General features: G+C 38.8%; 1 protein-coding gene across 2 annotated transcripts in view; it reads left to right on the top strand.

Annotated features, from left to right (window-relative positions):
* Positions 1-25,404, top strand: part of LOC149265403 (ubiquitin-associated (UBA)/TS-N domain-containing protein) — a 211,635-nt gene that overhangs the window by 83,138 nt on the left and 103,093 nt on the right. For both annotated transcript variants that reach the window (XM_089429365.1, XM_089429360.1), the window contains exons 6-9: positions 997-1,076; positions 15,009-15,069; positions 19,787-19,854; positions 20,023-20,104. In XM_089429365.1, the coding sequence (XP_089285491.1) occupies positions 997-1,076; positions 15,009-15,069; positions 19,787-19,854; positions 20,023-20,104 (291 nt within the window). The remainder of the gene's footprint in view (positions 1-996; positions 1,077-15,008; positions 15,070-19,786; positions 19,855-20,022; positions 20,105-25,404) is intronic.

Raw genomic sequence — 25,404 nt, 5'->3', positions numbered from 1 at the left:
TTAAAATCTCTTATGGTTCTTCATAGAGAATTTATCTTGGCTTCATAGAGCATTTATCCAATGGTTTATCCTGGCTGGCATATTAAAAGTCCTATGTGGTTGGTTAGAGCATATTGTTAATAGCCTAACTATGCCTCTTCATAACATTTAAACCCTTTTGTTCATTGATGTTGACTAGATAACCCAATTGGACAGGCATTGGTCTTGGTAAATTTCACCATCCATTATATTCTTAAGAAAACATAAAATTAATATTGCCTAGGGTTTCCTCGTGTTGGAAAGGTCTTGCCAAAAGAGAGAGGGTGTATTGTTGAGTTGACATTGGACAATCTAGTTGTGTTCCTTAGGTTTTACTTTGTTTAGGACTTTGTAACATTTGCAGTGAATGTTTGGGAGGTAACAAATAGCTTATATTGAAGTCAATTGCCTTGACCCCGGACATTGTATCACACAGTGTTATCACTTTTGATGTTGATGAAAAAAGTCAATACTTGTGACTTCTAAAGTTGCTTTCCCGTGGATAACATCTGGTATTTGGAAGTTGTGAATGATGTCATTGTTAATGTCCTATTCACATCATTCTATGCTTAATTTTATTATGCATAGCTTTGTGAGTCTTTAGGCATTCCTTTGATATTCATCATAATGCATTTGGAAATCCCTTAACCACCTCATCAATGAACCAATGCTTATATGGGCAGGTTCCATATTTTTCTTGGCGCATACATAGTTGATTTAATGGGTCTTTACTGTTTGGGTTTTGAGTATGCCCTAAATCCATGGGAGTTGTTCGTTCTTAAGAAATTGCTGTGCAAACCTATCAAACCAAAAGAAAATGTCGTTACCAAAGAAGTGTGGAGTTTCATATGAGTATTGTCTATCAACAATTCCAAATCAGAATCAAACTATGGATATTATCATAGTTATTTTTTATTCTCTTTTAATGATATTTTGTTTGTTTGCAATTTGGTGAATGAGTTTATGCATGTTTTGTAGGTACCTGCCCAAACAAAAGCTGAGCCTGCAAAGGCAACATTGTCTTCAGAGGAAATAAAAGCAAAGACACAAGAACTACGGTTAGTACTCTTCCTTACCTAGAATCCTTTTGTTGTATTAATGCATGTAAGTAGTTTTGACATTTCGTTGGGTGGAATATTTTATATTCTATTTCAACTTTTCATTGTTTGGTAAGATGATTTTTGGTAAAAAGAGTTAATTCCTTTAGCACAAATTTAAAAGATGATGTATATTGAAGTTACTGTTAAATATTCGAGATATTGTATCACCATCATTAACTATCTTTTATGTAGAATACGCCTTCAATATAACTTTTTGGAGGGTTGCAAAATTGACCTTTGATATTTACCTTATAATTTTGAAGCAAATACATATTGAGTTTACTTCATAAATGCAAAGGTCCTTATCTGATTTACAGTTTACTAAGATATGAAGTTGAATAGTGATATGAATATGTACATGGACAAGGAATTATTTAGATTCTTTTTAGAAAATTTTGGTTATGATATGAGCTTTTATAAAAATATAATATCTGCATAATCAATGTCTTAAAATATTATGGTCATCTATGTCAGATACCATTAAACAGTGTTGTGAAAATCATCTGACATAGCCTGTAAAAATGTGTTTTCATACATGAACCTCTCTAGTTTTATGTGGCTATTCAGACTCCACCTCTTCCTCTTCCTAGATGTCTATTCTCCTTCATCCATTCAAGATTTTGCTCTTTTCCTTAATGCTTGACTTGTTGGATTTTTCTTGATCTCTTGCATTCTAACTTTATGTTCCACCACAATTTTCAGCTACTTAAAACTTGGTTGCAGGATGTGCTACCCTTATTGTCATCCTCTTGCGATTTGGATAATATGGAAATTGCTTTTATCTATATGTGAGAAAAGATCATGGATCTATAGAATAGATTGAACTTATTTTTCTCTCCAACCTCAAAATGATTTCCATTGCTAATTATGGTTCACATTCTCTCCAAACTTTGATCAGTTACATGGAAGTTGGAATTGTGGACGAGGCACCAACTCCCCCTGAAACAAAACTAATGTCTCCCTTTGTTGTCCCTTTTTTCCTCTAATTCCCATCTTTTGTCATTATCATGTTTGATCATTTGTTTAATAACGGGGGACCCATCCTTTTATGGATGTTGTTACTGTAAAATTTAAAACCTTTAGTACAAAGGCTCACTAACCAACCTCAATTGAGAGTAACAATGGGAGAGTTACCGTTATCACCTCAGAAAATACGTCCCTGATATCTGTGGTTGGACACAATCCATTACAAGGGAGACTTTCTTAGTAAATCTTAAGGATCAAGTAACCCATTTATACTTAAGCTAAATGCCTCTGAAGGGCTCTATAATGAGGTTTCACCCAAGGATAAATATGCAATGATTATGGTTTTGGGTGGTTTATGGTATTTTTCCAAGAGAGAGAGTCTAAGGGTTTCTATGGCTCAATCTAGAAAGATTAGGCTATCCAATAGAAGGTTTGTCTAGGTCTCCAAACACATGCAATCAAGAAATTACTCTTGGTTGTTATAAACTTAGGATTTTGATGAGCAATTTACAGCATGCAATTAGTTTACAACAACAATAAAATAAGTCACAGAAATCTATGATAAGCAGGTGCAAAATTAGGGCTAAATAAAGAATAAATAAAAGGCGTGATTACAACAATATTCAATGGTTGAAAACACACAAAACAACACAATAAACTCTAGACATCAACCCTAATTTGTGGCTGAAAAATGCATGTAAATTGATATTTTTAATTTTCCAAATAAATGCATGCAAGTTGTAACAATAATATCCAAGGCAAATAATATTGAAAATAAATGATTTTCTATAACCTAACCCTAATTACCCTAGAAAAACATAAGATAAACTATTTTAGGGATTTTTGAATAATGCCTATCTCTATCTTGCGCTAATGGAGTCTAGGAGTAAAAGACAATGGAGGAAAATAAATAGATGTGGAGTCAAAGAAATTGAGGAAGACAAACCTATGTTCTCCAACTCTTTAACCTTAGCATCCTTCTATCTTATTTGGAGATTTCACCTTAAGAGAAACTTGATGAAAATCTTATGTAAGGAGATTTTAGAGGCATAAAATGTCAACAAAACCTTGGTGAAAATTTTATTAAAACCCTAACTCATCAACAAGAACATGATGGAAGAAGATAACTATATTAAAATAGCACATTTCATAAAGAATCACCAATAACCATCCAATAGACATCTGCCATATGAAGTTCGCCACACTAGTGTTTCATATAGCATAAGGGAGAAGAGACCAATAAGCTAGTGCGAGTTATCTCCAAGTGTGACTGTGAATCAAAGAAAGAAACTGAATTCTTATTTATACTAGCCTAGGTAGGTCAATTTCCCTTAATTTGGCTTTAAGGAGCCCTAAGATACAAGTAATCCATGATACAAGTGAGGAAGTCACTAAGCCAACTTCAAAGGTGTTGAGAAAAAGGGTACCAAGGAAGTGTTTCCTAGTGCTTTTTTCCTTTGGCCTAGGAAACACCTTTTTAGTTGGTGACTTTATGAGTTATTAAAATCGTGTGATTTTTAGTCACTGTATAACCTACAAAAAGTACATAGTACTTTATTGCGTGAGAGGTGCACTCCAACCTAGTATGATAGAGATGTTGTAATGTCTTGTCCCATCTTGTGCTGTGCTATTTAACATTTTGACTTAGTCAAATTATATAAAAGTAAAAAAATAAAATAAAAAAATAAAGATAAAAATTAAATTAAATAAAATTATAAATTAAAATAAGATTAAAGTAAAATAGTCAATTTACCATAGATAGTTTTTGGACTCTAGATTTTGAATACAATATTTTAAAATGCAATATTTTTATTTTTAAAAAATATATATATATATATATATATATATATATATATATACATTTTAAATTATTCATTTTTTTTAACTCGATGAAAATAAAATAAAAATAAAAATAACCCTACGTGAAAACATTTTTACTCAGTCAACATAAAATAAAGTTAATAAAAATATAACATTAAAATAAAAATAACTTCATGGTATTGATCGATGGTATGACTGTTGAGTATGTTGTCATTGATGTCAAAGTGGGAGCAAGTGCTAGATGTCGAGTAGGCGTAGGATGTTGAGTTGATGTAAGATGTCAATGTCCTTGATGAGATGATGCATTAGTGAAACCTTATCACTAGGGTTTGGATGTCCTAGACGATAAGCACACCCCGCATTTGTCGGAGCTTGTGAAGTAGCAGATCATTGAATTTGTCTTGGAGATCCTTGCCATCGAATTTTCCTTGTCACGCTGATTCTGTTGATATGTGGAGTGTCTCATGGGCCTTCATAGTTTGAGAGAAAAGCCTAGTCAAAGTTGCAAACCTTATTTCGTGGTCAAAATCCCCAACGGATATTGAGGTAGCAACAAATGGATGATGTTACATATTGATTCGTTGGATGATGTGCAATAATAATAATGTTGATTGAGATATTCTTGTGGTCGAATATTTCATGGAGGAATTAAAATTTTTGAATCTAATCAAGGCAAGTCGACTCGTTTGAACTTAGGGTTTTGGACCACCTTTAAAATTTTCCTCCAAATTAATATGAAATTTAAAAATTAATTTCCCTTCTAAAATTAGAAATCAGCTTGCCGTTCAAATGTTTATCCGACTCTTATAAAAGGACATCTTGGTTAGCTCTCTTGGACGAACATCTTGTGGGGCTCTGCAATTATAACTGTTGAAATTTGATGACTATATTTTTTCTTGCAATCCCAACCCGGTTTTAATTTCACCTTATCACTCCCATTCAGTTAAATGCCCTTTCTCATAAACATACATTCGACATATAAAATTCTGGAAATGAAATTTTCAGATTAAAACACAAAACAAAACATGAAAATACAACTTATCTCTTCAGCCCAAAACTCCTTGAAACCATGCCCACTTTGCCTCGATTTTCGTGCCCACTTGAAGTTGAAAATATTTATTGTACGGATACGACTGTACAATATGGATCCCGTATAGACCATATGGATTTCTGTATAGACTGTACAACTTTTTTTCAATAACTTCTCTCAATCGGCGTGCAAATCACAACATTAAATGTTGTTCTTACTGTACCTTTTGCTGTCTTCTATGCCTCGATTTCTGTGCCGAGCTTTGCCCAGAAATCACTCATTCAGTTTGCTGCAACAAATTTCTTCTTCAAAACTTTTCTCCTACTCTTAGCCTCCTTTCTCCAATCTGCTCATGAAGAATGAATGCAGTCTCTCTTCTCTCTTCCCCTTTTTGTTTCCCTAAATGACTTTTGGGTAACCCTAAGATCTAATGGCTCAGATTCATTTAGATCAAGGGATGAGAATAAATGTGCATTTAATTCTCACTTTCTATTTTTTAACTCACCCATTAAATAAAGTACCCACATTGTACTTTATGTCTAAAGTCACTTTTCACTTTGTAATTTAACATCGACTTAACCACTTATAAAGTCACTTTCACTTTATAAAGTCACACTTAGGAAAATAATTATTTTGGACACTTTTCCCTAGGTAGAGACTAACCCATGGGAAACCACTTGTCCAAGGTACTTTAAAAATCAACACTCGTCCTTATCGAGGAAAGTGTTTTTCACCACACCCATATTGTCCCTGAAATGGACATGCTTGCCTCTTGGCAAGGATTTCGTGAGAACATCGACCACCTGCTCATCTGTTGATATATACTCCAGCTTCATTGCCCCCTTCTGAACATAGTCCTTGATGAAATGATATCTGATGTCAATGTGTTTTGACCTGTCATGGAACACTGGATTCTCCGTGAGTTTAATGCAGCTTTGATTATCACAGTGAATAACCATCGGTCTCAACTCTTAATTAAATAGGCCATACAACAACTTGCGAATCCAAATGGCCTCACAACTAGCCTGGCTGGCAGCCATATACCTAGCCTCAGAAGAGCTCAAAGCAACTGACTTTTGCTTTCCACTGAACCATGACACAACTGTCGAACCCAATCCGAAGCAACGCCCTGAAGTGCTTTTCCTGTCAGAAGCATACTCTGCTCAATCTTAATCTGTGTAACCTGCGAACCTCACTCCTTCTCCCCGCCTATAGTCCAGACCATAATCAACAGGCCCCTGCACGTAGCGAAGAATGTGCTTTGCAGCTACCTAGTGCACCCTCCTCGGCTTAACCATGAATTGGCTAAGTGTGTTCATTACAAAGCATATATCTGGCCTAGTGTTGACTAGATACATCAAGGACCCAATAAGCTGCCTATACAATGTGGGATCCACTAAACTAGAATCTGAAGCATGAAGCTTCTTCCATTTGGTGATCATAGGTCTAGACATGGTTCTACAGTCTGCCATGTGAAATCTGCTCAACACATCCACAACATACTGCCCCTGCCCTAGAAAGATATGCCCCTCCTCTTGCCACACCTCAAGCCCCAAAAAGTAATGCATCAGCCCAATGTCCTTCATCTCGAACTCCATAGCAAGAGCCTTCTTGCAACCACTGATCAGTCTCTTTGCCCCAGTAATGAACAAGTCATCAACATACAACACAAGAATGAGCGGATCATCCCCTAAAACAATGTAGTATAGGTTCGGATCTGCATCACTCTTCGTGAAACCCATCTGCTGCAAGTAAGTATCAATCCTCGAATACCAAGCTCTCGGAGCTTGCTTAAGTCTGTAGAGTGCTCGCCTCAACCGACATACATGGGTTTCTGTTAAGATGTGGTATGTTCTATGCTAGAGCAATTTATTTAAATTTTCACGGTTAGAAATCACATCAGCATTACGATAAACTGCAGATAGAACATAAATATAAAACACAGAAGACAAGCCAAGACAAGAGGACACAAGATGTGGCGCGAGCCAGGGACAAACCCCACAATGTGTGGGGAAACCCTTTGATCAAATCTTCTTTTATCTTCAAAGTTCAGCAGAGAAAGAGAGAGAGAGAGAGATAATACATTTACAACAGAAGTCAACACTTTGACTTATCTAGATCTAGCATAGATCATTTCTTATAACGATGAGATCAGTTGAAGACATTCTGCTTCAACTGATACCTATCATCGTGCTGTATCTGGTCCTCTAGTTGCACCACTGCATACTGCACCATGCTGCTATCCATGTCCATGATATTATCCATCATAATGTTGTTCAAAATAATGAGCATCATCATCATGCTGCTGCCCCTGCTAATGTACCCTTGCACATGATCTCATAGTGCTGCTCACCATGCTGCTGCCTCTGCCTTCTCGTTGCTTCATCATGCTGCAACAATTTGCCTCTGTTGATATCAGCCTTAGCTGCTTGCTCATGCATCATGCTGCTTATACTACTGCCCATTATGCAGCTCATCATGCTGCTCATAACACTGCCCATTATGCAGCTCATCATGCTGCTCATAACACTGCCCATTATGCAGCTCATCATGCTGCTCATAACACTGCCCATTATGCAGCTCATCATGCTGCTCATAATACTGCCCATTATGCAGCTCATCATGCTGCTCATAATACTGCCCATTATGCAGCTCATCATGCTGCTCATAATACCCTTCTATTGCTTCATAATGGAGGTCATATACATATCAGCCTTAGCTGCTTGCTATGGCTTGCAGCCTAGCAAAGCAGCTAGGCTATAGTTAGCGTATAACATCCACGTAGAGCAGCGCATCACATTCACTTAGAACAGCGAATCACATCCATTATGAAGAGTGTATCACATCTATTTAGAACAGCGTATCACTTTCATTAGAACATCGTATTACATTCATGAAATGCATATTACAGTCTCCATAATCTATGGCTAGATGTACCCATTTCAGCATATGAATTGTCTCCCATAACAACGGCTAGATGAATTCATTATGGCGTATGAATTTTCTCTCATTACAGCATAATGTTCATTACAGCGTAATGTCTTCCATAATATAACTGCGTGTAAGGATCTCTGTATAATTAGGGCAAGATCTGTTCAGCGTATCTCTTTTATTATGAAGAGCGTATCATTGCTGCGTATATTATATGCCTCCAGCGTATATACATATGTCTTATCGACCAACGATGGAGTGTTCACTGTATTGCTGCGAATTGCAACGCATTCCATCTCTGCGTATGACCGGCGTATATTTGCTGCATGTTAGGGTAACATTAAGACCGTGTAATATTTGTTGTGTGTAGGTCCTTAGCTCTGCGGCTAGGTCTCAATGAACAACATATTAATTGTGTGGTCCATGACTGCGTTCATACGTGCTTGAACTGGACAACGTATAGATGTATTTGCTGTGCGTATATGTCTTCTATGAATGACAGCGTATGTGCCTTGCTTCTTATATGCAAGTGTCTCCATTGTTGTTCCATTTACTGCGATGAGGGTAAGACTCTACAGCGTTGAAACTTCTTTCATTAGCTGCGCTTATGCATCTCCATGATCAGCGTGATAGATCTTCATCACTGCTTGGTAGGGCATCATCATAAGGCTAACGTATTATTCTTGGTGTCTCCCTCCTTCTCCAAAAACCCAAGACATGGAGAGGAGGAGATCACTCAAGAATTTTTTTGTGTGTAAAATGACTTCAAGTCCTTGCCAATTTATACTAAAACGTAAGTGATGAATAGACACGTCGGTTGGGCTTCTAGAGCCTACATAAGAGCTGGTCGGCTTGATAATAATTACATAAACAAAATAAATTCATATCTCCATAAATACTTATCGGAATCGGATGATCTTTGGATCAATCCTACACCTCTCGATGAGAGGGATCCAATAAAAATATCAGCTGCCATAGTTGACCCACATGGAGTTTGGCCCTAGTTGCCAATTTAACATCCCACCCAAGTACTCTAAGCCCTGTGGCTGCTCAACATACACCTCCTCCTCTATAACTCCGTTTAGAAATGCGGTCTTCACATCCATCTGATGGATCTGTCAACCCATTTCTACTACAATAGAAATAAGGGACCGAATAAAAGTGTACCGAGCTACGGGAGCGAAGGTCTCATCATAGTCAACTCCCTCTATCTGTGAGAACCCTCTAGCCACAAACCTCGCCTTGAACTTCTCAATGCTGCCATCCGCAACATGCTTGATCTTGTAGAGCCACCTGGAAGTCACAATTGACTTGCCCTCAGGTCTAGGCACCACTTCCCAGACGTTGTTCTTAATGATAGAGGCATACTCCTCCACCATAACCTCTCTCCATTCCTCCTGGCTGACAGCCTCCTCATAGTTAGTAGGCTCAGAGTCAACAATGCTGGTAGCCTTGGCTACATAGCTACAAAACCGCTCAGGGTGCACACTCTCCCTATCCCTCTTCGGAGGACCAACGGACCCACTTCCTTCAAGGTGCCTTGAAGCCACTTGGGCCTCCTCTTCCCTGAAGAAGCTTCCCCATAGGGAACATCATCCTTTGCCCCCCAGTCTGGTGAACTTGAAGGTTTGCCAACTGACCCTAGTGTGCCTGTACCAGCCCCTGTCCTCGAAGAACTTGTACTGGCACCTGTGCATGTGTTAGCTGAAGTTCCATGTGAACTTTGTACTAGTGGACTCCCTAAAGAAGTGCTCGGTGAACTCGCCACTGGTGCCCCAGATGTCACTGACACTGAAGTACCTCTTGTACCAGTCGATCCAGAACCCTGAGGTCCTGCTCCCTGTACCTGACCTCCCTGCTGAGGAGAAGTCTGTGACTCTCTCTCATCATACTCCTGTGATCTCCGATAGGCCCTCTCCTCCTCGAACTTCACATCCCTCCTAATCACCACTCTCCGTTTAGAAGGAATGAAGATCCGATAGGCCTTCGAAGTCTCGCTGTAACCCATAAAGATACCCTTCTCTGCCATGGGTTCCAGCTTCGTCCTCTGCTCCTTGGGGATATAAGAATATGTGAGACATCCAAAGATACGAAGATGTCCCACATGAGGCTTCTCTCCAGTGAAAGCCTCCTCCGGAGTCATATTCCCTAATACTCTGAGGACTCTTGTTCTGAAGATAAACAACAATATTGTAGGCCTCAACCCACAAAAATAAAGGCAAACCCTGATCATGAATCATCACTCTAGCAGTGCCAACTATAGCTCTGTTCTTCCTTTTAGACGCCCCATTCTACTAGGGGTTGTAAGGAATCGTGAACTCTCTCCTAATGCCCTCATGTGCACAGAAGTCAGAAAACCCACCATCGATTTACTCACCACCATTGTCTAACTTCAAGATCCGAATCTTCCTACCTGCCCGCTTTTCAACAAGAGCTTTGAACTCTTTAAAGCGACTGAAGACCTCACCCTTGGTCTTCAGGAAATATATCCAAGTCCTCCTAGAGTAGTCATCAATGAATATAACATAATACCTATGTTGCCAGGAAACGTGGGTGCGGGGACGGGGACGGGGACGGGGACGGCATTTTTGGAAACAGGGTGCGTGGGTTCGTCGGGTAATATAATAATATTAAATTTTAATAATTATAATTTATATTTTATAAATTTATAAATTATAATTAATAATATATGTGAAATTTGAATTTGACAATTTGTATATTTTTTCAACTTTAAACAAGAAAACTTATGTGAGATGCCTATTTTATGGTGCAAAATTAAATTTTAAAATTATCCCTTACTATGGGAATGCATCACAAGTCTGACTCATCTTTATTTGCAGATTTTCCATTACAGATGTTTTGAACAGGTATATGCAGCAAGCCAGTGTGGGTTTGATCACTGCCAACTAACTCTCATGAGTCATTTCTATAGAATCTGATGATTTGTCTGATCATAAAATGTTGATGTTTTACATATTTCACAATGGTTATTGTAGGTTACTTTTATAGGCAGAATAAGTCCTCTGTAATAGATTCTAAGCAGCTCCAGTCTCCTTCTATGATGAAGCCTGAAGGTTATGTCGAGACTCGAAACCTACTGCAGCAGCAGCTCGAGAACACCATACTTCAGATAAACTTTGTAGAAAAAAAAACATTATTTACTTAGATCACCAACCCAGATTTTGAAATCCTGAACTTCTCATAAAAGTTTTTGTTTTCATGCATGTTCAGTGATAAACACTGTCAGTTATAAACAATTTCAACCAGTGAAAAGCATGTGCCCTCTTTAGTGTCGGCCAGAATTCACCAAGGTTAGAGATACTTAATGCAAGACCTTGAACCCTGCTGAGGGAAAGAATCTACATGACATCCATAACAAATGATTCAACAGTGGAAAATTGTAGTGGGACAGAATCTTACACTCCTAATTCTAGAAGAACAAATTGTGGAAAAATGCATGGAAAAAGTTAAAAACGTTATAAATTAAACCACACAAGGAAGGCAGCATCATGAGACAAAGTAGCAAAGCTAATCCAAGTTTTGAAAACTGCTTATGGCAGTGATGATAAAAGCTAAATACACAGCAGAAGAAAACTAAATAAGAAACCCACAAATAAAAAGAATGCCATTGAAATTTGGAATTTTTAGATATTGTGGTCTCTTGCTAGCATTAGGGAAAGAAGTGTGAACCTTATCTATCTTCTTTTACCTGGTACAAAAATGTGATGTTTTGCAGCTCTTAAGAGAAAGAAATCATTTTCCCAGGCATGCATTCCTGTGAGGATGCATCACCGGATGTTGAGGACACATCCCATGTCCCTGGTGCAGGATGCCCAAGCATCCTCTACTGAGAGGCTGAACTCGAAAAAAGCAGTGAGAAACAAAAGGTTTTCTCCTTTTTTTTTTCCTTTCCTCTTTATGGATACAATTAATACAGGCATTTCTTTCCAGAGCCCTCAAAATCATTTTACAAGTAAAGGCCATGAACAATAAGAGTAGAGACAAGCATTTGTAACGCTGTCAAAAAATGTTTTTCTTAAGGTTTACTATATTTTTTCTCTATTTGGGACAGGTTTCCATTACCATAAGATGGCAACCCCTGAAATTTGGGGATATCTCAAGCCATCCCAAAACTCATTCCTCCATCCTCTGCCCAATGTGAAACATAGTAAGATACTTTATCGAGCCAGCTACCAACTAATGATACCAGGTCCAAGAGAAAAACTGGGATAATCAGTAGTGACCCACTCTCCGTTATATGTATTTTTATTTCAACCACAACATTTAGAGAGTAACAGATATCCAACTCCTGTATTCCCAGAAACCAGAGCCCACCGTCTTGCAAGAAAGGCAGAAGAGACAAATGTAGTAGACGCTTTTTGAAATCGCTGAATGCGTAAGATAATAAACAGCCTGTTGTTACAGTTATATGAAATTATATGTGGATTTCTGAGTACACGAGTCAATTTATGGGCCAAACGAGATTGACATAGAATAGTAATAGTATAAAGTTTAAAACCTTTTCAAAACAGGTGACCATGCAAGAGGCTGCTGTTAAAAATCTAAAGTACTGATAGAAAAACAAAATACTAAATAGAACACACGCTGTAAATACTAAATAGAACACACGCTGTAAATACTAAATAGTAAATACGCACTGCAACTGTCCGCCCACTGCTGCCGGAAGCTGCCCACAGTCCAGACTCCACGCTGAAGCTGCCAACTGCTATGCCGCCAAGAACCTCTGCCGCCAAGGAAGCTGCCCACGGTCCAGACTCCAAGCTGAAGCTGCCAACTGCTCTGCCGCCAAGAACAATGAACAATGCGTATAGTGTTTACGGTTTCACTTATTTTTTAAACAATGATCTTTCCCTTTAAGATTTAGGGTGTAAAAAATAATTTCTTAAATTTCATTGTTTCAATATTTTTTTTTTTTTTTTTATGGAAGAACCCATTATTTTTTAATGAAGAACCCAAAGAACCCCGAAGAACCCTGAAGAACCCGAAGAACCCCGAAGAACCCAACTTGAAGAACCCAAGAACCCAAGAACCCGTCAAAGGCGAAGAACCCAATTTTTTTTTTTGAAGAACCCGGTTCTTCACAGAAGAACCCGGTTCTTCTGGGTGCGTCTGAGAAGAACCCGTACCCGTTTCCGGGACTTGGGTGCGGGAACCCGGTGCGGGTTCGAGAACCCCACCCCCGGGTGCGGGTACCCGTGCAACACAGCATAATACCCATAACCACCCAAAGACACATGAGACATACGACCACTAACATCATTATGTATCAAGTCTAGTATACATGTAGATCTGCTGTTGTTCATCGGGAATGGTAACTTGGTGTACTTGCCCAAAGCACACCCTATGTAGACCTCATAATGCTCGACACTAAAATTAGGAACTCCAATAGTGATCTCCCTTAGTACTCTCAAAGCTCCATGATGCATATGCGCCATCCTCCGGTGCCATATCTCGCACAAGTCTCTATTACTGGTGGTACTAGTGTGAGTGCTACCAGATGTGCTACTCACCAATGCTCCTATCGTCTGAAAACTGAACCTGTATAGGTTCCCAAAGCGGACTCCAATCACTTTGGCCGAAGTGCTGGAAACTCCCTTGGGATACATCAATACCTGCCCTCCTGAGAAAGTGATGTCAAACACCTTCTCCTCCATAGCAGAGCTGAAATCAAGTTCTTCTTTATCCCCGAAACATACAAAACATCCATGGCCTTCAAAGGAGGCAAAGACTCCCTCTCAAAGGTCACATTCCCCACACCAACAACTCTCACAGTGCGGTCATCGCCTAGTACAATCTCAATATCAAGTGCCCCTCTCTGCAAGCTCTGAAAAGAACTCCCGTGCAGCTGTCATATGGCAGGAAGCCCCGCTGTCTATGTACCACACATCAAATGATGTACTCCTACTAGATGTAGAAGTAATAAATGCAATGTCTTGGTCAAACTGTGAAGCAAACTGCTCCACCTCTGCTGAAGCTGCAGTACCCTTCTTCCCCTTGTTCTTCCTCTCAGGACACGTAGCTGAAAACGGATATGACTGTATGGGTTGTACTGTACTGATTCCGTACGAACTGTACGGATTTCCGCACCATTGTACGAACTGTATGGCTTTTTTCCAAAAACTTCTCTCGAACGGCGTGCAGTTCACAACATTAAATGTTGTTCATATTGTACCTTCTGTTGTCTTCTATGCCTCAATTTCTGTGCCCAACTTTGCCCAGAAATCATTCCTTCAGCTTGCTGCAATAAATTTCTCTTTCAAACTTTTCTCCAACTCTCAGCCTCCTTTCTCCAATCTGCTTATGAAGAATAATTGCAGTCTCTTTTCTTTTCCCCCTTTTGTTTCCCTAAATGACTTTTGGGCAACCCTAAGATCTAATGGGTCAGATTCATTTAGATCAAGGGACGAGAATAAATGTGCATTTAATTCTCACTTTCTACTTTTTAACTCACCCATTAAATAAAGTACCCACATTGTACTTTATGTCTAAAGTCACTTTCCACTTTATAATTTAACATTGACTTCACCACTTATAATTGAAATTACATGAATATGACTGGGACTAGGTAAGTGCATCACCATGTTAGAGGACAAACATGCAACACTAGGTGAAAGTGACAGGGTGACCGCCATGATGATCTGTGAAGAAAATGATATATCATGAAGCAAACTCTACCAACATTCCAACCTTTTGAAGGCTAGAATGATCTCATCAATCTGCACACGACCATTTACCACTCATGTCAACAAAGGGGTAACAGTGTCCTTAAATTATTAATGTATATATCCATGGAATTTTTCATATTTTAAATATATGAATCTAGTTTTTCTTTCCTTTTGTTGTTCAAACTCAAAATAAAGTATGCTTACTATGTTCACTCTTTTGTTGTGTCATTTTGTTTAACTTGCTTTTGCTAGGCAGTGGTTCCAAACTGCACTTAATTCTTTTTTGGAATGTCTGTTCAGTATTTTTTTGTTCAAAAAGTCGAAGCATATATTGAAATATGTTGGTATTTGGAATAATTGTAGATAATTTATTGAGGGCTGTTATTCCATATAGAAAGCCACTGATCAGAACGTTTAGTAGACTTATTCTGTTTTGCAAACTGTGAGCAAATGTAGAGAGCGTGCCCGTAAAAAGAAAGAAGAGGAGGACAAACGAATGGAAAGGGAACGAGAAAAGGTACATCTGTTTTTATGATAATGAATTACTTATTATCTTGTCAACAGGCACTATTTTGTTCGTTTGGGATAAGGATTTGTTGATGTAACATTGATACTATAATTTGAGGCATTTTGGATTTCTACAGTAAATTAGAAACTGATCCTGTCTGGATGCTGTACATTCCATATGGAAAAAGGAGACCACTGTCTTGTTAACTGATTTGTAGTTATCATCCTAAATATTTTCTTTCTAGAACTTCTTTCATGTTTAATCCTTCGCATTGGCAATCATGACCTTGTAGGATCAACAATTAGTGAGCCTTTGTTGGTTGGATGAAGTCTTGACATATTAACATTTTAAATTTTTACTGGAGTTGTCTTAAGACTTTAATTTGTTGTTGTGCACACAAATTTTTCTATTGTTATTGTAAATAATTTGATTCCAAAACATCTGCTTGATTCTGTAATATTTAAATTTTAATTCCAAATATGCATTTCTGCCAATTGTTTATAAAATAGCGTCTTGAGATTAGAAAAAAAATCTCATAGAATGCCAGAACACTGCTTTGTTCATTTTTGATATGTTATATATAAAAACAATATATTCCGCTTTCAGAGGTCAGGCTCACAGGGCTTACTTAATGTACCTTAGAAGACTGTAGAATCCCAGTTTTGACCCTGGAATGCGTTGGATCAAATTATGTATAAATTGTTAATGCATGGTTATAATGATGGGAATTAAGCCATGCGAGATCAATTTAATGATCCTGTTTGTAAATGCTATAAATATGCTAGTAAGGATCCCTAGTGCGGAGCTCAAGGTCAAGGCCCAACTATTGGATCGCTAGGCATGTATGATGATAATATGCTTGCATGGACCATATGGTTGGATTACCATGGTGAACTTAAACTATGCAAATCAATTAATGCTGGAATATAATATATAATGGTTTGAGATGGCTGTGGAGAGTTTTGCCGCCTAATCTACACCTTTGGGTCATGTGGAAAATTCTCTAATCCACTAAGTATGGCCTTGGGAGCAAGTCTCGAGTTGAGTAGCTGTCACTAAAATCTCAACTCCTCTGTCTAGTGTAACTCTTAGTGAAGCCAAAGGGGGTAGTCCCTAAAAACAACTAAGGCTGATTAAAACTATAGTTAACAAGAAATGTTCTAGGAGTTAATTTAATTTACCAAAAGTACATTAAACCATTCAGCATATAATTCACAGCATGTAACTTAAGCATGTAATCACAATTGATAAGTAAATGATATAACAATGAGAATCACATAGATGTATTATTCATAAGCAAAGATATACCAATGTAAATAAAATACTCATAGTAAAAAAATATAACAATGTGGGCCAGTGCCAATGAAAGAATTCTTTGTTGTGGAAAGTAAATCCCAAAAGAATTTGATTGTGGCTCCGAAAAATGCTGTAGAAATGTTGTGGAAAATGTTCTTGGTAAATTTTATTAAGTTAGATTTCACTTGGATTTAGATTAATTAGTGGAGTGAGTGCACAATAGAGATGAGGGTATATGACCCATGTTATTGCAGGAAAATGAAATTAATCTAAGGTGTGTTTCCTCTTTGATCTTTATCCTTTGAATGAGGTAGAGAGGGTTGCAAGGAGATCCAATGGGAGGAAGCTTCACTTCAATGAGTACTCCCCTGATTTCACAAGTCAACCAGTTGCAAGGAGATCCAACAATAGGAGAAACTAGCTCCTATCCTGATTTCACAAGTCAACCTTTACTTTTCCCCCAAACTCACAATAAAGATAAAAGTGGTTTTCCCTAATTAAACTAAATCAACCAACAATCCCTCTCTGATCACACAACAAGCATAAGGATCAAGCTAGGCTTGCAATGGTGGAGAGCATAATGGAGCTTGAAGGGGTTCTTTACTTTGCAAAACTGAAATCTAATCTAAAGCATAAAATGAAATCTAATCTATGAAAATGAAATCTACTCTAATGTTTTGTGGTGTTAAGTTAATTTTAAGCCCAATAGAAGCACGCCATGAAAATGAGACACAAAACACATGAGGCCCCTGTTAGGTAAGGGGATTGGGATGCCTAGGAGACTCTCCTAGCTCTATCAAAAATTACAATGCTTTTGTAGTGATGGGAATCGCTTATGAATAAGGGGAAAAGGAGGTTTTTTTGTATGTTATATAAAATAGATGGTTATGGGTCTCCTTTAGGCACTTTGGATCATCAAATCTAGTGAAAATTCACCAACATTTCCCCTTGTACTTTCATGCACTTGCAAAAAACCAGCAAGCAAACCCAAGTGAACGATGCCCAAAATCACTTTGGAACACCTACAACTGTTAGTACTAAAAGCCTAAAAAATTCCAAGTAAAAATCTAGACTAATAAAGGGAAATTCTATCTATAAAACAACCAAGAAAAGCTAAGTTAAATCAGCTATTCTTGGTTGATTTAACTGCTGTTAGGACAGCAGTAAATGAATCCTTTTAAATTGCTAGATTTATCAATGAGATCTTGTGAAAGCAAACCAAGAACTTGAGAGAAATTCTTTATAGAATGTATGTGAAGAAGAAGAAGAGCGAAAGGGGTCTTCAAGGCACTTGGAGACACTTGGTGCTAAGTGGGAGTTCACTTCTTATGTGTTCGAGGATGGGTACTTCAACCCAGGAGGATTTCAACCTTCAAAGCTTGAGGCACCTGTAAAAATTAAGAACTTGCCAAGAAATTTGTGATCATAGGTGTAACTTGCAATTGAAAAATGAACTAACAAGGCATTCAACCAAGAAAAACATGTGAATTTTAATTCCAATAATACAAACTATCAAGAGGGCAAACAAACAACCAAGATTGTTTGTCCTCTCCTTTGGGCAACAATGCCCCTATCAAGGCCTATAACAACAAATTCAAAGCAAATGTAATACAAAACAAAGTATACCTCCAATGAGATTCCAAGCACCACACAAAATTACCACACCATTAGCCTCCAAAGCCTTCTTTTATTAACAAAATGGTTGAAAAATACAATGGCGATTCCCCAAGAGCTCCAACTCATCAACACTTGCTCACAATGGAGGAGAGAGCTCCAATTTATAGGAAATGAGGGAGAAGATCCCAATGCAAGGTGACAATCCCAAAGAGGTGAAGATCCCAATGCAAGGTGACAATCCCAAAGAGGTGAAGATCCCAAGAGATGCTTTGCATATCCCAAGAGAGAGAGAGAATGAGTTCCAAGTGCAGCATGAGTTTCCCATAGAGGTGATGCATATGGCCAAGTGTGTGCCAACTCACTTGAAGAGGGTGTGTACTTTCTTGAAGAGGGAGTGGTGTCCACTTGACTTGTGGCCTAACTCGTATTCACTTGACACCTAACTCGGTCAACTTAATGAACCAAGTTGACTCCCCAACTTGTGATGCTAACTTGGCCCTTGAACTCACACTTGTTGGAAGCAAACTCGTCCTCAATAACTCGTGTTCTTAAGTTGGCCAACACATCATCTCTTAACTAGCCCTGAATGCTTAGTCACTTCTCCTAAGTGATGTGAGAGTTAGTTGACTATATATATGCTTTCAACATGTTTCCAGTTATTTAATTTAGTGATTTTTCATGTCTTTTGCCTCACTTTTTGAGTAAAAGTGTTTTTTCATGAGGAAAAATTCATATTTTCCACCCCAAAGTGGGTACTAAGGTAATGCATGAAAGAGGTTGGTGGGAAAGACTTCACATGTGTTTATTGAAGCATGGGTTTATTGAAAGAGGTTGGTCAACCATATTTTTTTTTGACACTCTCGTTCCACAGTTGCTCCATTCATGTTATCATTCTCATGTTCATGCTCTAGACTTTTCATGGCATGTTCTCCATTGCTAACCATTAATAAATTTAAAAATTGACCAAAAATGAGTACCGTGAGGAGGAAAATGCAGATCTTGGGTGAAAGATAGATGGCTGTAGGTGAGCATAGAAGCTGGGCAAGTTAGGAGTCCATCACCTATTGTGAATTTGGTACTCTTTGGATGTTTGAGAGCCAAGTATGTGTTTGCAGAAAATTCTCAGAAGGCATACGTCAGATTGGGCTCTTTCTGCCCACACTGAAGAGCGCTGGAGGGAAGAATATCCTTGAGGGACTGCTGAACCAAGAAAAGGAAGATTTTCCTTCTTATATGGGGCAATGGAAGAGAGTTCCATGGCTGTCTGATCGCTAGATGAGATGCTCGTAGTGCTGTGTAATGTGGACAAGAGTAGGTGAGTTGGATTGAGAGAGATTGAAGCTTGTAACTTGGTTTCTCTGCCCTGGTGATCTCATAGTGTGGTTGGGTGGAAAGTTGTTTGTATGTGGCCAGTTTCTTAGATCATCATCTATTAAAAGATAATTGTTCTATCGTTTATTATAAATATGCAAATTAATGTTATTTTTTGTTATGGAAATCTTTGTATTCTGCATGCTATGTGTGTGATTATGGGTAAATCTGGTTATGGGCATCTGGTTGCCATGAAATTCTGTTAGTCCATGTTTATTCAATTATGCTGCATTTTAATTTTCGAACCTCTGCATGCATTTTATTTAATTCTGGTTCTTCTCGGAAGGCCTACTCAATTAGTATTGTGGGGATATGGCCTTTGATGGCTGTAATGTGAAATTCCTGTTTTGTGGCCACCCATCCCATGGCTATGAGTGCTGGATGGTGATGTCACAAAGACTTTTGATGTGATAAAATAACGTTTCTGTTAAATTGATCTTAGGAACGGATTCGGATTGGCAAGGAACTGTTGGAAGCAAAACGAATTGAGGAAGATAATGAACGGAAACGGTCAGATATTTCTTGTTCATGTTTTGTTCTGTTTGATCATTTTAATTTGACAATGAGCTAGGTCAATGATGGTTTTTCTTTTCTCTATCTTATTCCAGTGGTCCTTTTATGTTGTTGGAAGTTATGACAATTGAAGGATGGATTTTTGATTTGTGATTTTTCTAACAGCATATTAGCTTTAAGGAAAGCAGAAAAGGATGAGGAAAAACGAGCTCGAGAGAAGATAAGGCAGCGGATAGAGGAGGATAAGGTATAGTCAAATCACTGAGAACTCAATGCCAATTATTTATGTTACTATTTTAAACCTTGTATTTCATCAATGACATCTTAAAATGGGTATCATATCATATTAATAGAGTTTATAAAAATGTTTATTTTACTAGGAGCCTTCAGCAATTTCCAATCCCATGATTGGTTACAAAAATTTATCTGTATCTGATAGGAATTAACAACATTCCCAGTGATGCGCTATCTTTTGACAAACTTTATATGGTGGCCTTGGAGCTATTTTATTCTTATGGCTTCTCAAGGGGGAATATGATATAAGGAACTTACCATTCTTTTTCTTTTGTTCAGAAATAGAGGTACCAGAATTTCAAAATTTGGTTTCCAGACAATCCCACAAATAGATTTCAGAGCTCATCCTTGTTAATTAATGAAAAAACAAGCCGATGAAAAACTTAGAGTGCCTTTCAGTTTTAGCGGCTCAGTTTTTATCTGAAACTTTCCAAATTGAAAATTTGGAAATTTTATGACTGCAGAACTTTCTTCTCAAAAAAATTGAACTAAATCCTGATAAAACGAGACCTGATTGTTATTACTAGATTTTCTAATAAAGCTTTCACTTCTAGGACAGGATGCTTGCAGCCGATTTCTATTTTCTTGGTTTAAAGCATTCTGAACATTGAGAAAGTTGGGATGCTCTAATACCAATGGAGTCGAACACCATATTGCTGAATACTGCCAAGTATTCTTCTTGGGTGGCTATGATTGTAATGTCCCTTCCTAAATAATTTTGTTAAGAAGTTTTCAAATTTTGTCATTTTTATCAATTTTGGGTCTAAGACAGTTTGGAGGGAAAAGCACTTAGGACAAGGGGGTTGAAATTAATCACTTAGTGGAATGTGGGGGCCACTTCTCCAAGCAATACGCACTCCCTAGTTGGGGAAATCGTATGGCTAAGGAGGGACTTCAATTTGCCTAGTGTGGGGGCCCACATGAAGGTAGGGAGCATCAAATTATAAATAGAAGAGAAGCAACATCATTTGGGGACTTTTGATCATTTGATAATCAATTGTTGCTCTAGCTGTTTAGTAGAGTCACATAGTGCTGTTTAGCACAAGAGTTTCCCAAGGAGGAAGCTCAACCTTTCTTCGGTGGACTTCGAGTGCCACCCTAGGAAGCTCAACCTTTCATTAGTCTTTTTAGAGTTGGAAGGAAGACCACACATGCAACACGAATTCTGAGCTAGCTGGGGCGCAGTTCAGGGAGCCATGCAGTGATTGGAGGAGGAAAGAGTTGTAGTGAGGGGTTGCATTGTTGCTACGGCGCTCTTTGACCAATTTTCAGGCAAAGGAAGAAGACTTGCAGGGGCAGAAAGCATCACACAACAGCCATCCGAATTCCTGGAGGTGGGCCTGCGTCATTCTGTCCAAGGACTATGCAGTCCTTTGTTGAGGCAACTTGTGGGGAGGCTTGTAAGGGGTTTGAGGAGCTGGGGTTGTTTGGGTTGGATTGTGGGGAATTTTCCAAGCGTTTGTGGTGCAACAAACTCAACATCTACTACAGTTCACATTTTCTGCCTGTGGAGGAGGGCCAAGTATTTTTGGGTCAATTTTGGAGCGTCAAAGCTAGAGCAATTTTTCTGGGTTTTTGACAAGCATTCCAGAAATAATTTGGCAGAATTTTCTGGCCAGTTTTGAAGGGTCAAACATGGGTCTCAACACAAGCAGCTGTGTAGAATTACAAGGGCCAACATAGATTTTCGTTGGGGAACTCCTGCAGCAGTTGGACATTGATAGTTCATCCACCTGGGGCTTGTAGCTTGTCTTGTGCAAGCTCAAGTGCACACTTTCTATTTCACATTGTATCCCCACAGATCTATATAATAAAATTAGCCCTTTTTGGTGTGTTTGGAGCATTTCTGGTTTCCTGATGTGTGGTGTAAACTTTTTGTCTAAGTTACCGGATCCGGCATAGGCAGGAGGAATATTGCAGGATCCACGGATTTGAACCGGATCCGGATATGATACGCCAAAAATACGTCTAAAATACATATTTTATAAATATACAGTTTTTGGAAACGGTAAACTTTCCCGGGATACGGATCCCGCTGGTGGCTGCCGGAAACAGTGAATTGGTCGCTGAAAAGTCAGAAAAAGCGGAATTTTTTTAGGTTTCGATTGTCGCTGTAGGTTTAGATATGCGTCCTCAGCCAGCCAAGAACGCTGTCGTCAGTCAGCCGTTGACCCCACGTTGCCGTCAGTGAGTCATTGCCCCAGCCAGCAAGGCTTAGCCACGGTGCTCAGCCACCGCCTCGTTGCTGCCCATTGTTGCTCAGCGGACATGTTAAAATTTTATTTTTTCAAACGTCATATAAAATACACAAGAAATGGTCTGGTTATTTATTTAATTTTTTGTTCTATTTGGAAGGTCGATTGTATGTTTTTTTGTTTTATTTTAAAGGCCCGCAAATGCCAAATGGTGAATTGTGTAGTCGCAAATGCCAAATGGTCGATTTTAATTTTTTTGTTTTTGTTTTTAAAGGCAAATGCCAAATAGTTGATTTTTTTATTTTGTTTTTAAAGGCCTGCAAAATTCAAATGCCAAATGGTATTATTGTTTATATAACAGTGAATGACATTTTATAGACTATATATATAACAGTTAACTATGTAGTATTATTTAGTCAATTTAAATTTTATAGTTATGAAATATATAGAATTCTATTATATAGTCAATTTATAACTATTAGTAATTTACTAATTACATCAAATGTCAAATAATATTATAATTATTATATTATATAACAACAAATGGTAGATTTATAACAATAGTATATTAGCATTCTCTTTATTTAATATTAATATATATTTTATTGTTCCCTCTTATATAATATAAAGTTATAATATATATTATATATCTTTAATAATGATTTTTTATAAAGTTATAAAGTTATATAATTAATAATTATATTTCATATTATGATATTTGTCATCTCTAGCATGTATATCATATAGATATATGTTATATAATCAATAATTATAAAGTGTCCACTGTCTACTATTTAATTAATAGCTCTAAAGTGTTTTTTAAAATTTAAATATATATATATATATATATATATATATATATATATATATATATTGTACGTGACGTATCCTTGCCGTATCCGGATCTTGCGTTTTCAAAAAACTGACGGATCCTTATCCGGATCCGAATCTGGATCCGTATCCGTATCCGAATCCTGGTAACATAGCTTTTTGTGTTGAATTGTGCTGCATGTAATTGTTATTATTGCAAATTTTTGATTAGGAATATTATAGTGGTATCAGAGCATGTTCCTGGCTAGCATGGGGAACAAGAGTAGGCAATGCCACCAAGATATCAAGGGTTGGTTTTCCAGAGGGGCTGTGGTAGAGGCAGAGGCAGGGGCCGAGGTAGAGAAGAAGGCATAGATCCATTTTCGAACACTGAAGTGGAAAATATCAGAGGCTGGATGGACAACCAAGGAGACAATGAGCAACCCAGGCAAGTGGGCCAAAACTAGGTTTTAGAGGAGCTATTGAGAACCAATCTGCAGATGTTGAGGCAAGGGAAACTTATGATGGACAAGATGCAGTAGGTGATGGGGTTGCAGATGAATTGGAGGCCCGAGGGGGAGCCCCACAGTGATGGAGGTTCCAGAGCAAGAGGGGGCAACCGTACCTATCAACCCCCACACACTTCTCAACGTGGGTAGGCTGGCCGTCCCACTATGCCTCACTTTGTGGATGAATTAGTGCTAGAGAGGGAGCTAGACCCGGTTGCAGACTTGGTCAATTCAGTTGCATTTGATATTGATGAGTATGAGGGGTTGGATGCCTGGATTAAGCAGTTGATGTCCTTTGGGAAGTATATACACCTCAAGGAGAAACGTACCACTGGGGTTGGAGCACACTATAGAGGAGGACCATCTAACCAGGAGGTACAAAAGATAGCTGGGAAGGTCACACTCCCTAACTTCGATGGGTTGGCTAAGAGTTTAGCTAGAGCTTGGGTTCATAAGCTAGACACGTACTTCCACCTGAACCCCATGCGGGAGACCGATGCTATCTGGTTTGCTACTCTTCACTTGGAGGGAGATGCCCAGGAGTGGTGGTACCATGGGCTGATCACGTTGGGACGTATACACATCACTTCTTACATAGAGTTCACTTGGAGGCTGTTGGAGAGGTTTGAGAGGAAAGACCTGGAGTTGCATTTCAGGGAGTTGGTCCATTTGAGGCAGACTAGCAACGTAGAGGCCTATGTTACGGAGTTTCAAAGATTGGTAGTGGTGTTGATTGACATCTCGGAGGCTCAGTTGATCATGTTGTTTGTGGAGGGGCTTGCTGAGCCATTGCATGGTTGGGTGAGGGCTTACAAGCCCACATCATTGACAGATGCTATCTCCAGGACCCGGGACATGATTGATGCAGTGCCCAAGAACTGAGATTTTGTCCCCACTAGACCCACTGCTCCACAGGGGAACTGGGACACCAAACCATCACGAAAGGATGGGGGGCGTGGTCAGATGGATGAGGAGACCTGGAGAGACCTCAGGAGGAGGAAGTTGTGCTTCACATGCCAGGAACCTTGGGTACCTGGGCACAAGTGCACTAAGGGCAAGGCCCACTACATTGAGGTGTATTTGAACAGTGAGCCGGATGAGGAGTTTGAGGTAGGAGCAAATCAGGGATATGAGGGAGGACTGTCAGCAAGGGGGGCACCACCACCCCCACCACTTAGAGGAGGATTGTTTGCCCCATTAGGGGTAGTTCTTGCTTCACTTCGTGGAGTCTCGAAGTACTTGAATCTCGGGATTAGGGGGACTGTGCAGGGGCAAAGAGTTTCAATCCTGGTAGACAGTGCGGCCACCCACAACTTCTTCTTTGATGCCCAAATGGTGGAGCGTAGGGGCATTCACACAAAGACTTTTGAGGGGTTCTCCATGTTGGTACCAGGAGACCAGACAATGCAGTGCATGAAGTATGTCCCTAGTTTGACAGTGACGATGGGGAACTACGCAGTCACTGATCATTTTTTCGTGGTTTATGTTCCAGACACCAATGTAGTGTTGGGTGTCCAATGGTTATACTAACTGGGGAGGGCCACCACTGATTGGCAGAAGTTAGAGATGGAGTTTACAGGTCCAAACGGGACGCTGATAGTGTTGAGGGGGATGCACCCTTATCCACCTGTTGACCACTACGTGTCAACGACCCATAGCAGTACACCCCTTTTTTCACAAAAGGGATAACACGTGATCGATGTGTCTGTGTCGTCCAGCTATCATCATCAGCCTGATTA

The sequence above is a fragment of the Pinus tabuliformis genome, chromosome 6 (assembly GCF_031772625.1).
Source record: "Pinus tabuliformis cultivar Carrire ecotype Pingquan chromosome 6, CPIR1, whole genome shotgun sequence".
Classification (NCBI taxonomy): domain Eukaryota; kingdom Viridiplantae; phylum Streptophyta; class Pinopsida; order Pinales; family Pinaceae; genus Pinus; species Pinus tabuliformis.
This window is presented reverse-complemented; position numbering and strand designations above follow the sequence as displayed.